The sequence below is a fragment of the Melospiza georgiana genome, chromosome 1 (genome assembly GCF_028018845.1).
Source record: "Melospiza georgiana isolate bMelGeo1 chromosome 1, bMelGeo1.pri, whole genome shotgun sequence".
NCBI classification, from domain to species: Eukaryota; Metazoa; Chordata; class Aves; order Passeriformes; family Passerellidae; genus Melospiza; species Melospiza georgiana.
In genome coordinates this window covers 149,464,413-149,480,100 of record NC_080430.1, presented here as the reverse complement: position 1 = coordinate 149,480,100, position 15,688 = coordinate 149,464,413, and the positions used below count along the sequence as shown (strand labels likewise).

General features: G+C 41.4%; 1 protein-coding gene across 1 annotated transcript in view; it reads left to right on the top strand.

Annotated features, from left to right (window-relative positions):
* COL22A1 (collagen type XXII alpha 1 chain) overlaps window positions 1-15,688 on the top strand; it is a 218,612-nt gene that overhangs the window by 101,533 nt on the left and 101,391 nt on the right. Inside the window, exons 13-17 of the mRNA XM_058040754.1 lie at window positions 3,318-3,371; window positions 4,925-4,978; window positions 6,236-6,289; window positions 9,873-9,926; window positions 11,882-11,926. Of these exons, the coding sequence (XP_057896737.1) occupies window positions 3,318-3,371; window positions 4,925-4,978; window positions 6,236-6,289; window positions 9,873-9,926; window positions 11,882-11,926 (261 nt within the window). The remainder of the gene's footprint in view (window positions 1-3,317; window positions 3,372-4,924; window positions 4,979-6,235; window positions 6,290-9,872; window positions 9,927-11,881; window positions 11,927-15,688) is intronic.

The following is a 15,688-nucleotide window of genomic DNA, read 5'->3' as shown; positions in this document are numbered from 1 at the left end:
AAGCTCAGTGTACAAAGTGAGGGAAGGAAGGGAGGGACATTTGCAGTGATGGTGTTTTTCTTCCCAAGTGACCATTACCTGTGATGGGGCCCTGCTCTCCTGGAGATGGCAGAACTCCTGCCTGCCCATGGGAAGCAGGGAAATTTCCCTTTGTTTTGATTTGGTTGTATGCTTAGCTTTTGCTTTCCCTATTAAACTGTCTTTATCTCCACCCATGAGTTTTCCAGCTTTTACCCTTCTGGTTCTCCCCCCAATCTCTCTGGTGGGAGAGTGAGTGAGCAGCTGTGTGGGCTTGGCTGCTGGCTGGGGTTACACCATGGCAAATGTGGATATAATTTGGTCACTGACCATAAACATAGGGTGTTCCATAAACTGTAGGGTAGTGGGGCTCACTGTAACCCAAGTGAGGTGAATTTTTGCACAACCCACAACAAATCAAGGTACACGTGCATATGGTGAGTATGGAGGGATCACTAACCTGGAGCTGGCATGGTCTGGTAAATCCACAGGATGCTGGTGTACCAGGCAGACATCCTTCTTCAAATACAGAAATGGAATAATTCTGCTAATGCACACTAACAAAGGAACTCTCTGAGTGTGTCTGTCTTTACTCAGATCACCTTTTTTTTTTTTTTTTGGCTGAAGCCAAGAGGAGTATTTTTATTCTTCATCACCCCAACATTCTGTCTGCAGCAGCTGAGAGTTGCCTGTGCTTTGAAATTCCTCATCATGTGGCACTTTCTTCGGTCCGTTGAGACTGGAAAACCCATGTGCCCACATAAGCCCTGCTCTGAGAGTCCCTGAAAGAACAGAAGCAGTGGTTACCCCTTGCTTTGTATCCATTGTGGTGTTCTGAGTGCTTTCATTTAAAAGCAAATACCAAGAAATTCAGAATTCCATCATTTTTACTGAATTCCACAGTATTGTTTTCAGTATGGCTCAGAAAACCTTCCTAATTTTCTTTCTTGCAGAATTGTTATCAATTCTTTGAGGAATGAAGGATAGAGTTTTTAAAATGACTTTTCTAGTGCTGTATCCTGAGAGCTTTCATTTTTTTAAGAACTAATTCTCATAAGTATTTCATTTTTTAAGAACAAGCCAAGCTTGTTTGTTACTGCAAAATACCTCACAGGTACCACTACCTGCACATTCAAGTTTTTCTCCACAAAACTACTGACCAAAAAAGCAAAGGGCCACGCCATCTAAAATATAGGCTAAGCCAAAGGGAAGATGACTTGGAAGCTATAGTCAGTTCCTCACTTTATCAGTAGCCTCCTCTTTTCTAGAGCTTCTCATTTCCCAAGTCCTTGTTACCTTCCTATTGTGGTCCTGGTGCTTCTCCATAAAAGGACAGCCTAGGAATTTCAGATATTCATAAAATAGATGGGTGACAATAGGATTGCATGGCATAAACAGCTACATGTGGTTTACATGTCACCACCTGATTCCCATTGTGTTGAAGCTGGGAGTGCAGCCAATGTGTGGGAATACAGAATTATTTTAATCCCTCTCAGTGGCACAACCAGGTTTGGCCTTTGTGCAAAGAATGTGATGCACTTTTGTTCCCCAGGGCTCAATGCCAGCTGCCAGAGCCTACTTGATGTCCCAGTGTGCTTCATCCCAGAGCATTTGTAGGGTGTCTGCCTGGCAGTTATTCCAGTGCCCTGTGCTCTCTGCCTCTGCTCTTTTTCATATTTACACAATGATTGCAATTTTAGATGGTCAAGCATATGGAACAGGCTGCCCAGGGAAGTTAAGGAATCACTGTCCCTGGAAGTGTTGAAAAAACCATGCAGATGTGGTTTAGTGGTGGGCTTGGCCGTGCTGAGTAAATCACTGGACTTGACCTGGGAGGTCTTTTCCACCTTTAATGATTCTACTGGGGGTCAGCAGGAGGGGCAGAAGTAGGAGCTCTTCCCACTCTGTACATTTCCAGTGGTGTTTGTTTCCCAGGGGACGTTAAACCTGTCTCTAGAGTCTGGGTTCTGTGTGGGTTTCTCCTTGGAGAAAAACTGGAAAAGCTGGTGGATACTCTCCTGTCCTGCTTGAATATCTCTGTGAACACCATGCTTCAAACTTATTGACTGCTCCTAGGATTAATTTGTTCAGCTTTGCCAAGCAGTTGCTATTTCATGGCAGAAAAAATAAAGGCAAGAGAAGAAGCTAATTAAGTGGACCTTATGCAAACTCCTTTTACTTTGCACAGGAAAGACACAAATTGTTCTCCTACCTGTGTGACATACTTTGCCATGGGACAACAGTTCCTTCAAGTTATATTGACCTCTTAGAGCAAATTATTTTCCCAAAAATCACATTTTATATTTGATGGGTTTTCTGTCTCATTAAAGAGCCATTCCAATAGAGCAGAGCTGATTCTTACCACCAGCTGCATTGCAAATTCTGGATTGCTTCGTGAAGGTTCAGTTAGTCAGATATGTGATTATAAAGACTTTAATTTGCAGATACAGAACAGATACTTTTAAGATACTATCTTTTGTTTACCTTTAAGTGCCAAACACACCTATAAATAAATAAGGCTGAATTTGACTCTTCCTATTGTCAAAATAGGGAACCTTGCCCTACGAATACATCCATCTAAGTCTGCTAGACTAGACTTATGGAGAAAAAGTCAGAAATAAGATTGCTAATGGTAGAATTTGGCCTGAATTTATCTACATATTTAGGTAGTCCTTATGTGTATGCAGACAACTTGGAAATATATGCATCAACTTCTTAGCCAATTTAATGCTCTTGCAAAAGGATTTTTCTGTGCTAGTGAGTTACAAAAGCAGATGGGGAAAAAACTCCCAGTCTTTTGTCCTAATGAGAGTAGCTAGAGGGAAAAAAATTCCTACATTTGAATTTTTCCAAAATTTTTCATGTCAATGTCCATGCCATTTATTTCAATTAAAAAAAAAATAAATGGCATTGGGGACTTGGCATTGTAGTAAATTTGCCCGGCCAAACTTTAAGTTCTTATGCCTTGGAATATGGCAACAGGAGTGTTTCTCAAGGAAGAAATGCTTTGAATTCATTTTTATGACAAGGGTAGGTCTCTAATCTTTTTCTTAGAAAACTTTTGGTTCTGGATGGTAATTACAGAAAGGAAGGGAAGGAAAGCACTGGGATAGAAATCTGAAAGTGAACCTGTTCAAATATGGGCAAGTGACAGGTGGCTGAGCACAGCATTGTTACAGTGAGGGTGAAAAGCTGGACTCAGCTCTCAAGAGATGACAACTGCACTGTCTAAAGTACACAGATATACCACAGAATAATATGGCATTTGATATGGGGTATTTCTTCCATTGGTGTTGTAGGGTGAAGAAGGCTTTCCTGGCTTTCCTGGACTGAAAGGGGACAAAGGAGAAAAAGTAAGTCCAAGTCTTTATTAATTATACTCTGAAAAGTTTAGGAGTTTATAAAGCTGCAGTAGAAGTCTAATGAAAACTGACCCTACTCTAAGTCTTTTGTTTTACCTCTGTATTAGATTTTGTTTCATTTTGTGAAAGCAAGGTGCTCAGAAAATGATATTGTAATGTTGTACTGTTTTTTATCAATGTGCAGCCACACAATTTTTTAAGTTTTAAAATTTTATTGATGATGCTCAGCCACATTTGACAAATGTGTGGAGAGTTCAAAGGCATGAGCTTTGACTAAACTTTGTAAAACTCCAAAATACTTAAATGTAATAGAGCAGGAGCTCAGTGCTAATACACACAGGAACAGTAGAGTCTCTTCAATATGAGACACAGAAGGCCAAAGATTACTATGCCTTTACTTGCACTGAACATAAATAACTTTTAGACTGTGGTGGCCTTTAGCTGCTTACTGTGTCATCATCTTAAAAAGCCCAAAAATTAAATCCAGTCACTGAGATAATTCTGTTGACTAGTATTGACTTTGGACACATTTGTTGGAAATCCCTTAATCAAATCCTAGTTTGCACGAGGAATTTTAGGAAAGTAAACTTTTCCCACCTCTTATAAAACAGCAAATGTTCCAGATCACAGGCAAGATGCCTCTCCAATTAACATACAACAAACCAGCCCTGTACAATCACAGCCTGCAGTGCCCATGTCATTTCTCACTTGAGCCTTTTTTTATAACACACCTAAGGCAAAACTGCTGCTGTGCCTAGAAGTGAAAACACTAAGCCAGTTCCTCACTGTGTTGACTTGTCTGTTGTTTGTTTCACTCTCCATTTGTTCTTTAAATTGCCAGCTGCAGGCAGAAAACTTGCTTTTTCTCCACATTAGCTGCTGATCCTGTTAGCTGGGGAGCTGCCAATCTCAGCATATTTAGTTCCATTCATCCTGGTGCATAGGAAGATCTTTAAATGATAAAATTTTGAATTTAAGTGGTATTTGGCTTTCTGTTTCTTTGTCTTCTACACCTTTGCATATTCACAGCTCTGGGACTCACTTCCCAGTGGCCAGGGTCATTCCTGAGGACTGCTTGAGTATATCAAGGCTTCTTTTCCATTTGCTTTTAGCCTTACCACTTATGTATATTATAGTTTTGCCTAGAGGCTTCTGAGCTTTGGGATGAATGCTGTATAATCAAGGAGGAAAAAAAAATGCAGTTTTTGAGACAATGGAATGGTGAAGAAAGAAGCTAAGAGAACATGATATGATAATATTAAGATGACTCAGTTGTTATGTGTCTAATTAGCTCCAGAGCTTTTATATTAATTTATTCTTAACTGAATTAAGTGGACTAGAGTGCCTAGTTCCTCATTAGCAGCTCATCAATCACCCCTAGTGTATTAATGTCAGCAGCAGCTCCTCCAGGAACTGTAAATAATAAACGTTTGTGTTGAAACGTTTCTCCTAATTTCTTATTCTTCTCTAGATGTGCTGCTCGTGTCACTGCACTTGCAGTGGGTGTTAATGCTGTGCTGATGATAACTCTGTTGTTGTTACAGGGTTCCCTGGGCTCACCTGGCCCCCCTGGGAGGGATGGAGCAAAAGGAGACGCTGTAAGCCTTTTTGTTCCTCCTAGATAATCCTGCTTTTCAGTGCGAGGCAGGCAGTGGGCATCAATCTCCCTGGACTGGAACCCGTCTGGGGGATTTGTGTGGCCATTTTAAGAGCAGCAGAAACAATTGGCAGGAGGTAAATAGCACCAAAACTCTCCCTCACATGTCTGCAGCCCAGGCAGGTGTCCTATGGATTAACCACGGCTGGAGGCTCCAGGGCAGCTCTGTTGTCATTCATTAAGGAAGGAGAGGGAGCAGCCTGTGGTTTGGGACCTGCTGGTAAAGAGCTGCAGCTGCAGAGCCTGGCCACGAGTTTATGGCTGGCAAGGAGGCCTTGGCTAGCAGAGTCAGCAAAGGGACCATGCTGCTTTCCACAGCAGGAGAAATTGGAGTCTTGGTCACAGAAGAAAAATACCTCAAGTTCTCCTGTGCACTGATAAACCCTAAGAGAAGAGGAGGAGGGCAAAGTTAGTTCAAGGAAGGATGCAGTGTACCAAATACTGCCTGTGAGAGGACTACAGTTGAAGCACAAACCCACAAATATGTTGTTCAGTATCTCATAGAAGTGTGGTTTAGAGCCTTACATCTTTTCCCTTGCTTGATCACCATCCCTTAGAATTATCTTCAACCTAATGTTGAGCCTTCACCATGTCATTCACTTTGTGGCAGTCACTTGGTGGCAACTGAAGGAGCTTGGGAAAGGATTCTCTGGAAGGAAGATATACACAAAAGGAGAGACACAAAGCAAGAAAGTTCTTTTCCTTACATCCTGTTTCTTCTTTGTTCCATGACTGTCCGACTTTGGAAAAACTGTGACAGTTTTTCAGTATTGATTCCAGAACTGATGCAGCTTCATCACATCACACATGGCATGGGATTGGACAGTGTTGTACTAGCAGAATTCCTTATAAGATGTATTAATACACTGCAAGGTGACTATTCAAGAAAAAATGCATTATGTTGACTCCAAGGAATCCATCTTTGCACACTGTAATCAGTGTAAGCTGTTCACAACTTAGAGAAATCAATTTTTTTACTATTTGGTTGTGTTTTGAGAGTAGATAAAGAGCTGCTCAAGTTTTCATTTTCTTTCTGCTTTCATTTTTGTGAGGAAAACACATTGCAAACTTTCAGATCTCTGTATAATAGCACTCAGGACTGTCAATATTTCTAACTGCATGCACTGACTAGTTTGAGCTATCCTAGCCTTTATATATAAAGATTTGTGTTTAGCAGTGATATTTCTGTTACTTGCAGGGTGAACGAGGACATCCAGGAGCCTTTGGACTGCCTGGGCCACCAGGTCCAAAGGTAAGCTTTCCTTTCTTCTTTGCATGAACAGGCATATTTTTTTCACAGATTTTTTTATGTTTAGATGGCTTGAATTACTCATTGTCCATGACATTTGATATTCTCACAGGTGAATTAAGAAACTCAAAATGCTCATTTTCGTCAGGAGTCTGCTAAGGTATCAGCAATTATGCAAAGTGTGTAAGAAGAAGAAATAACTTTTGTTCAATCAACAGTGTAGCTGAAGAAGGTGAAGAAAACATGTTTTGGGACACATAAGCCTTGTGTCATATCTTCTGTAGCTTTTCCAACTCTCACAAAGATGCAGATGAGAATTACTACCCCTACTCTATGACTTGAAAAAAAGATCATGTAGAGATCCTATCCTGAATGTTTCTGTATATTTTGAGCAGTGCCTGAGTAATCCAGAACTTGATCCAGTGCTTATATCACTGGGTTTGCTTCAAACAAGATGCGTCTGAATGCAGATCTGGTGGGACTTAGCTGAGCATCAGAAATGAAAATTTTGAAGCAGCAATTCTTTAACCTCCTCTTAAATCTTAGCTCTCCTTGCCTTGTTCCCTGGTTATTTAGTGGATAAATACCCCTCAAGTGGTTTTAGCCTTGTTATAACACAAAAAGTAGAGGGTGACAAGTGTTTTTGGGAGTATCATGCACATATTTCCCACCAGTTTCTTCAGGAACATCCAGTTCAGCCAATTAATGAGGCAATGCAGAATAGAAGGAGTTCAGATCTATGGGCTGGGCAGAACAGGTGCTGGTGGGGATGGAACTAAAAACATCTGACTGGACAGTGCCATGTGCTCCCAGGGAAGACATGAGCTTGGCCAACCCCAGCCTCTCACAGTGCCTAAATATAAAATTATTGTGTGTTTTCACAATGACTTTCATTTACCTCAATGAAGCATTGGCTGTGAGCAGTGTCCTTGAGCTGGATTCTGGTCTGATCTATTTTAAGAAATAACCCTGAGTTGCTGACAGGGCTTTAAAATCTAAACCAGGAATCCACATTACTCCTCAGTGTAAAGCCTGAGCACCTCATCAATGTGGAACAAGGTGTATAAGGATGGGTAGAGTTGGCAATTAGAGAGGTCACATCTCCAGTTACCGGTGTAATGATTATTCAGAGGTTTTTTGCCAGATCACTTATTTCTGGCATCAATACAGCAGCTCTGGGCTCTACCCCAGGCTCCATGGTGAGCAACGTAGCAGTTTGTCTGGTTGGTTGGGCTGTGATCCTTCCTGTCTCAATCCATCTTCATTAGCATTGAGCCGGACAAGCCCAGTGTGTGCTCAGCAATGATACCTGTGCCCCAGGAAATTCAGCCCCTGGTTTATCTCCTTGGCTGAGGAGCCTTTTGCTTCAGTGGGAATTGCCAGCACTTTCTTTTAAGACATTGTCTTGTGCTTTTTACATACTTCATTAATTGTGTGAAGCTTCCAGTAGCACAGATAAGAGTCCTCCAGACTTCTGGTAATGGAATTTCAGTCCAAAGAGTTACAGAAATGGTCGTTGAGCCCATTAGGGTTCATGTACAGGTTACAGGAATGAAATGGCCTTGTTATATGATCCCTGTTTTTACTGGTTTTGCTTCTCAGTGGTGTCTCTGGGGGAGATTGTTCCTAGCTCCGTGTCTTCAGCATAAAACTGTAGGGTTTGGAGTGGGTTTTTTCTTTTTCATCAAACTTGGAGGGTAAACTTCTTTGTTCCCCAAGAAGGATGTGTGATCTTGCTGGCTACAAGCTGGACACAAAGAAGAGTTATCAAAGTCAGCCTTGGGCTGAGGTGTTGGAGCTTCTGGTTACAGATGTCATGGTAATCTGAGATGGCAAGAAATATTGACTGGTCACTGGGGAAAACTCCCACATAAATATGCGGGACCTGACAGGTTAATTTAAATGGAATGAGTCCAGTGAAAAAGGGTCAGATCTCAGATTGTTCACTGTACGATGTTACAGCAGAGAAATAAAGTTTGGATTTTTGAGATCAGAGCCTTTAGCCTGCAATATCCTGCAGCAAATATTCAACCTTTTCCTTCATTTTTTCCCCACTGTATCTCTAATAAAAGGATAAAGAGGTTTTTTGTGGTTGTCATTGCTGTGGCACAGACATAGCTATAGCATTCCCATCTGAACTGACAGTTATCTGCACTTAATAGAAAAAGCAGAGGGAGAGGGGAAAAAAAAAATCAATCCTTTGAAATAAAAAGTATTAGGTAAGAGTTTTATTTTGACAAATTTCCTTCTTGCTTGCTCGAGCTGTCGAAGGTCTCACGCTTCTCTGGTTTACCAGACATGATCTCAGCACAGGCCTTGAGTGGGTTCAGCACATCTCATCCAGACAAACCCAGTTTCTCTGTAACTTGTGCTGAGTGTTACAACCACGTTTTATGTAACAGGACTGAGTTAGACTCCTGCAATTTGGATGACTTGGAGCAGGGCTGTTTCTCTTGGGGTTTTGCCTAGACTCTGGTAGCAGTATTTCTTGGCAGGCTGAAAGAGAGATTTAGGTGCATGCCTGCTATTAGAGGACTTGCGATGCTTCCTGACCTTGAAGAGGTCTGATCTCAGAGCTATCTTTGCTTGTGCTTGAACCCTACTGTTGTTAACCTGCCCTGGGAAAAAAAAGTCTCAATTCTGCTTCTAATTAATTGCAAACATGTCTCGCATTTTTAATTCCATTATCTTTTAATATCAAGCTTCTATTAATACAAAATCTAGTAATTATTTTAAAATTATTTAGTAATAATATCTTTATCTGTTTTGAAGCCTTATCCATTACAGCCACCCAGTTAGTGTTAGACAGGAGTTAAACAGATGAGAGTGGTGGGAAGGGAAGTGATGTAAGTAAGAAAATAATCAGTCAAATAGGTGATATAGGATGCCAAACCAATTCTCTAGGTCACTTGCCAGGCTCAGGCTGTCTCCATGGGACAGTTCTGAGGGCTGATCCTGTTCAGCTGGGGATCCAGATAATTTTCAGGCATTGCAAGACACATAAAGGCACACTGTGAGTACTCTCCATTACAGTGTACCTTCTCCAGGGTGAGTCAGTGCACAACCAGCTGAAAGACTGATGAAATGTACCTGATCCTCTTGCATTTTTTCTTATCAGTAAAAATAAACATTAGAAAATTTAGTTCTGATCTGCTTCTTTGCATTTACTCTTCAAAACATACAACATTTTGAAGACTGTGGTTGCTTTGCAGCAATGTATGCCTTTGCTTTGTTTCATTAACACTGGGTTCAGGAGCACCAACATGTGTTGTGTGCAACAGCTGACTTTGCCAAACTTTCTGAAATAACCTGTAGAGGAACTTGTATGGGACAGTTTGCCTTTGTAGGTTAAGTCTGAAAGCAGATGTCTGTTGCTATTGTCTGAGGGGACAGAGGAAAATACTGGAGTGTCAGTTTGGGTAAGCAGTTGGAAAGTAAGACATGACTCCTGTATTAGCACTGAGAGAGTCAAGAAGCCTTTATGTGAGCCTGGAAGAGCAACTTGATTTCTGACCAACTAATTTTATTCTTGGTCTTTTGTGTGAAAGAGTTTCTGGTGGTTTACTGTACCTCAATTCCTTGCCAGGGATCCGAGGGAAAACAGGGTCCTCCAGGCATCAAAGGCTACGTAGGAGCACCGGTAAGTCACGGCTCTTGTTCAATTTCAAATGCTCCAGAAACTTTCTCTACTTTTTCAGTGTGTTCTGTCCATATATATATATTTATTATTAAGCAGTCTATAGTCTTTCTAACCAGTTATCTGCAGTAAGTCCAAGTGGGGAAATTGTCTTGACTTCACTGAGTTTCTTCTGTCTTCTTTAAATGAGAACAGACCTGTAGCCAGTAGAGAGGTGTCAGAAGAAATTACTTGATTACTGAGATAACAGCTGGTGATTTTGTGATGCTCCCACTGTAATGCAATTGCTTTGGTCTGTGATGATGCACCATTTATATGCTGCTTTAAAACTTTATCAGAACACCAAGAAAAAATACCACCTCTCAGCAAGTTTCCAGTCATATTTTCAAAGCTCTTTCTTGTAGTCCCAGCTTGGTAAGCAGCCTTTAAGCTGGTGTTGCAAAGGCTAACCCGATTTTCTGAGATTTGCTGACCTAGATGGGGGCCACCTCCCCCAGGCTGGGGGATGAAAGGATTGTGAGCTGCCCTGCCAAGAAGTATTTGGGGTGCTGGTGGATGAAAAGCTGGGCATGAGCTGACAGTGTGCACTCAGAGCCCAGAGGCACCATGGGCAGCAGGTGAGGGAAATGATTCTGCTCCTCTGCTTTGCTGCATCCATCACTGGGGTCCCAGCACAGGAAAGATTGATGGAACTCTGAGAGCAGGTCCATAACTGGGCCATGGAAATGGCAGGAAGGCTGTAGCACCTCTCCTGTGAGATAAGGCTGAGAGTTGAAGTTGCTCAGTCTGGAGAAGACTCTGAGGAGACCTTAATGTGGCCTTTCAATATTTAAAAGATGCTAAACTTTTTAATAAGACCTGTTTTGATAGGACAAGGGATAATGGTTTTAAAGTAAAAGGGGTGATATTTAGATTGGACATAAGGCAGCAGGTTTTTACTATGAGGATGGTGACACTCTGGAACAGGTTGCCTGGCGAGATGGTGGATGCCCCATTGTTGGAAACATTCAAGACCAGCTTGGACTGGACTCTGAGCAACCTGCCCTTGTATAAAATAGCCCTGCCCATTTAGATGATTATCTAAATCAACCTGAGGGTGAAATATACCCAGACAGGGAGCTCTCATTAGCTTGAAGTCAAGACTCCAGTATAGTGTAAAGTAAACTGAAGTTTAAATTATTACAGCAAGAAGCACTCTAGGCTTTGGCAGTTTTAGAGAGGTCACTACTGTCTGAGCATATTTGTCTCTCTATAGCTATTAGCTGATTGCTCAGTTTCTACAATAAAGACAAAATACAAGGTATTTGCTGAGCTAAGGAAAGGTGAAATCCTTTTGTGCCCATTGAGTCAATTGTCTGTGCTAGTGTCACATCAAAATGAGCTCCAGCAATGTTCCTGGTGTAGCTGGGAGATGAATTATGCAGTCCTGAGGAACACTGGCATTGCATCCACAGCACAAAAATGTGCTGGGCCCCCAGGACAGAGTGCATCTAACCTTTGCCAGTTCTCAAATCTACCTGCTGTCTTTCTGGCTACCACATCCAAACCCACCAGGAACGGGAATTCTTGCTTGTTTGTGTGATAGGTTTTCTCATCAGTATTGTCCTTTACCAAAGTCCTCATTGTTTACAAGAAACTTGAAAAATGCGGAGCATTGGTTGTTTTCCAGACCATCTGCAGCTGTGGTGTGTTCCCTGTCCCTCCACTCTGCTGTTGGCAGGAGGGTCGTGTGTCTGCAGGCAATATAATATTACAGATGTTCTTGGGCTCACAAGCAGTCCCTGCTCTGTGAGTCTGCTTAGATCATGCCTGTGGCCAGCTCTGAGGACTGGCAACACAGAAAATGTCCTTGAGGTTCACTTGAATTGATTGTGCAGATGTGCACACTGGTTTGGTGACTAATTAGAGATAACTATCTTGTATTTAGCTTTATAATCTTTGTTTATTTTTATTTTTAGGGTCTACAAGGAGAAAGAGGAGAAAAGGGAACACGAGGAGACAAGGTATTTCTGCTGCATGCTAGGAAAAGCCAGGCTTTTCCTTTGCCCATTAGGTGAGGTGGACTACCAGGCCAGCAACTCTGGAGAGGGATGGAGTTTCCTCACTGCACTGCACTTCCAAGGGCTCCCACCTCCCATGGGTGTGTGGGAGGGTTTTTGGGATCTGTGCTGACTACTAAGCACACATTTAGGGATTTAGTGTGTGTGTGTAGCTAGGTATGGAGAAGAGGAGTGGAGGTTGCCAGTGTGGAGATCTGAAGGGGTCTTCACATGGTGTGCACAACCTGAGAGTTGAGGATGGTCACTGACTGCCACCAACCATGTCTACATCTAGAATTTTCCCATCTCATTCCAGTTTTTCACATCATCGAAGTTCCTATTTTCTTTTTCTCCCATCCCCATAAATTTCACTAGTAGTAATTCTTTTTCTCCCATCCCCATAAATTCACTACCAGGTAATTTGTATTATGTCAAAGGCTTCAACCAAATGGAATTGCTTCCCAGTTCCATGTTCTCTCCTGACTGTGAAGAGCTGTCCACAGAGTACAGGTCACTCTACGATTTGAACCATTTTTGTGGCTCAAGGAAAATGCTTATTATAGCTGGAATGGGTATTTAAAAGGAGATCTGGGCAGGCACAAAGCCTTAGTTACTTCAGTTTGCTCATTGTGTTCAGAGAGACCTCAGATGTGCACCCACTTCTGCTGTAGACCTGCTTGGCAGTGCTCAGGGTCCCTCAAAAATGTTCTGTCTTGCTTATGACTCAAGCCAGTCCTGACACAGATTTATCTCAGGGAGGGTCTGGCAGCTTTGCCTGTTTTTGTGTAAAGGAGGGAGTCATCGTCTCGCTAGCTCTGTTCCCATCTTTCAGTCTTCATCTTCTTCTGGAGAGGGAACCCAGCAATTAACACCACACTTTTGCCTGCTGGGAAAAATGATCAGTAGACCCTTAGTGTGAGATACTGTGTTTCTCTTTACCAATAACCTTTCTGCTGTTTATGATAAAGTAGCCATGATCATATTTTGTATTACCCATCCTCATTACTGCAGCTAGAGCAAATGGCTGGATTGTACTTTATTTCTGTCATGCTTCTCCTTCAGCTCTATGCAGAGCTACATAGGTGTTCTGTGTCTAGCCAGTGCCTCTGCTGCTTTTCTGGAGGCAACATTGTCTAATCTGCTGGAATATTTGGCTCCTGGAAGAAAATCCATCTTTCTGACATCACTGTGATGGGAGAGGAAGCTGGAGCTGTGTGTGGGCAGGCAACTGACTAAGCAGAGGAAGATCAGAGTGGGAAGAAATGAATTACGTTTTGTTTCATTAGAAGGATCTGCACAATTAGAGATGCCCCCCCATCCTTTTTTTTTTTTTCTTCCCTGAAGCAGCCAAATCTCTGCTACAACAATTGTGCTTCAATTTTTTCCCAGGTTTTAATGATGGTCTCAGTGCATCCACTGCCAGTGCTTTAACTTTTACCAGTCAGTACTACTGTGAAAACAGTGGGCGTAAATTCAGCGGGCCAAATATTTTCTTGTCTGCTCTTCAGTCTGTAACCTCAATACTGACACCTACGCAACCTGTGCTTCTTGGTGCCTGAAGAGAAAAGGGGTTATAATATCAGAGGGAGAACTAGTTCATGCACTGAGTATTGTTTTATCAAGTCTTCTCCCTTACTACCAAAAAAGTCCTAACTATCCCATCCATCTTGCTGCATTATTCACATATCCTGGGACCCCACATGTAAATGTTGAGATTTTATAGTGAGGTTCCCAAGTCCAGTAGTTACACCAGGTTTAGGAAAAGCACTGCACCATATGAGGGTCATCCCATGCCCTTTTGCATCCCATGAGCCCATTGTAGGCCCGAGGACAGACTCCAGACAGGTAATTCTGATGCACTGCCCAGCTAACAGGAGCTATATCTGTATGTGATACTTGGCAATCTAATTTAGGCACGTCAGCAGTTCAGTGTGACAAAGGGCATTGCTTTTGCTGCATAATCCTATGTCCATCCTGCAAAACCTTGTCTGTTTTATTGAGAAGGGATTGTCTAAGAAGGCAGCAGGACTTGTCTGTGGCTGCGAGATCCCTCTGCAGTGGGTTTTTTTCTCCTCCAGCCTTTCCAGGGCCCTACAGACTCCTGGGCAATCATTTTTCCAACAAATCATTAAATTTTCTAAATGGTAGAGGTCAGAGAGCAGCACTGAAGTTTTGGCAGAACTGTTATTTCCCCTAGTTGCTTGTGAATCTTCACCATTTTGTTCTACTGGTTAAAAGAAGAAAACAACAGTAGAAAGAAATGGAAACAGAAGAAAGAAATGGAATCTTAAAATGAAAATTTGAGAATGAAACTTTAATGTATTTGCTCTTTCTATTGGGAGAAAAGGACCTTTCACTGAGTAGCCTTATTTAAAGAATGGAAAAATAATAAAAAATATTTATAATGACAGATTTTTCTGAAGAAACAGCAGAAAACACAATTGTTTGGAGTGTTTTCAAATAGCTTTTTTTGTATTTGCTTGTATAAATAATGCATTTGCCTTTTCCAGCCCCCATTGGTAGCAGTAAGAACATCGACACTTTTCTGTTTTGGCAGCTAAAGCAGCGTGTGTGAAGTACTCATTGCAGCAATGTATTGATGTTAAAAATTCTCCTGGGAACACACATTTTGTCAGCAATATACCAAGCTGTTGCTTGCTGAAAATCTTAAATTCAGGATATTTGTAGTTCAGGCAGTACAAAGGAAAGCATCAATGTGGAAGCTATACCTCCAAAGCAAGTGGATCTGGGTGTCTGACACTGGTTTTCAGCAGCTTTCCTGAGGATATGGGTCTCTCTAATTTCATTCCTTGAATACATAATTTGAAATAACATTTATGTTGGAAGATTGATTGACTTTCTAAGGAGGAAAAATAAATAGTGGTTAGTAAATCCACTTCTGACTGGGCAAATCAATGTAGTTTACAAAAGAAGCTAATTAAATCCAATGCTGCAAGTGCAGGTTTGCAGGTAGTAACAGTGATCTAACAGAGTTTAAGATATATAAAACCACTAAAAAAAATAGCATAAAACTATTAGTTTTCTGTCACTTCTTGTACTTGTAGAATTTGTTTTTACATGCACATTCATGTTCACATTGGCGCTGTTGTGTGTGTTTGATAGTTTATATTCAGCTGTGTGTGAAGGATCCAAACAAAATCTGTGTTTCATTTTTCAGAGATTTAAGGACTTTAGAGAGTACAAGTCTGTGTTTCTAGGAGTTTTTAAACTAAAGAGATTGAATGGTCAAAGGCCACAATCAGTAGGAGAAAAGTGAAGTTCAGAAGTATGTATTTGATCCAGTTATCTCTATCAAGAACCTTGATTATAAAATATAATGTTGAACTTGAATATGGAAGAACAGTACAGATCAGGGTCAGAATTCAAAATTAATAAACACAATCCCCCAAAGCAGAAGATGGCATTGAGAAGGGGCAGCTGCAGGATGTTTCACACTCATAGGACAACAAATTGCAGTTATGGACTGGGAACAACTGATCAAGGAGCTGTCTTGTGGAAGGGGGTTTGGTGTAAAGTAAATATTGTCCTGTGATTTAAACAGAAAAATAGTCTATAAAACATGAAATATATTCCTGCTTAAAGTTAGCCTCAGGTGTATTGAGTTTCAGGCACCTAGCTACAATAAAGACGTGCAAAAATTGGACACTGCAGAAAGGGGAGCAATAAAAATGATCAGAGAACTGACAAACATGCCCATGAAGAAAA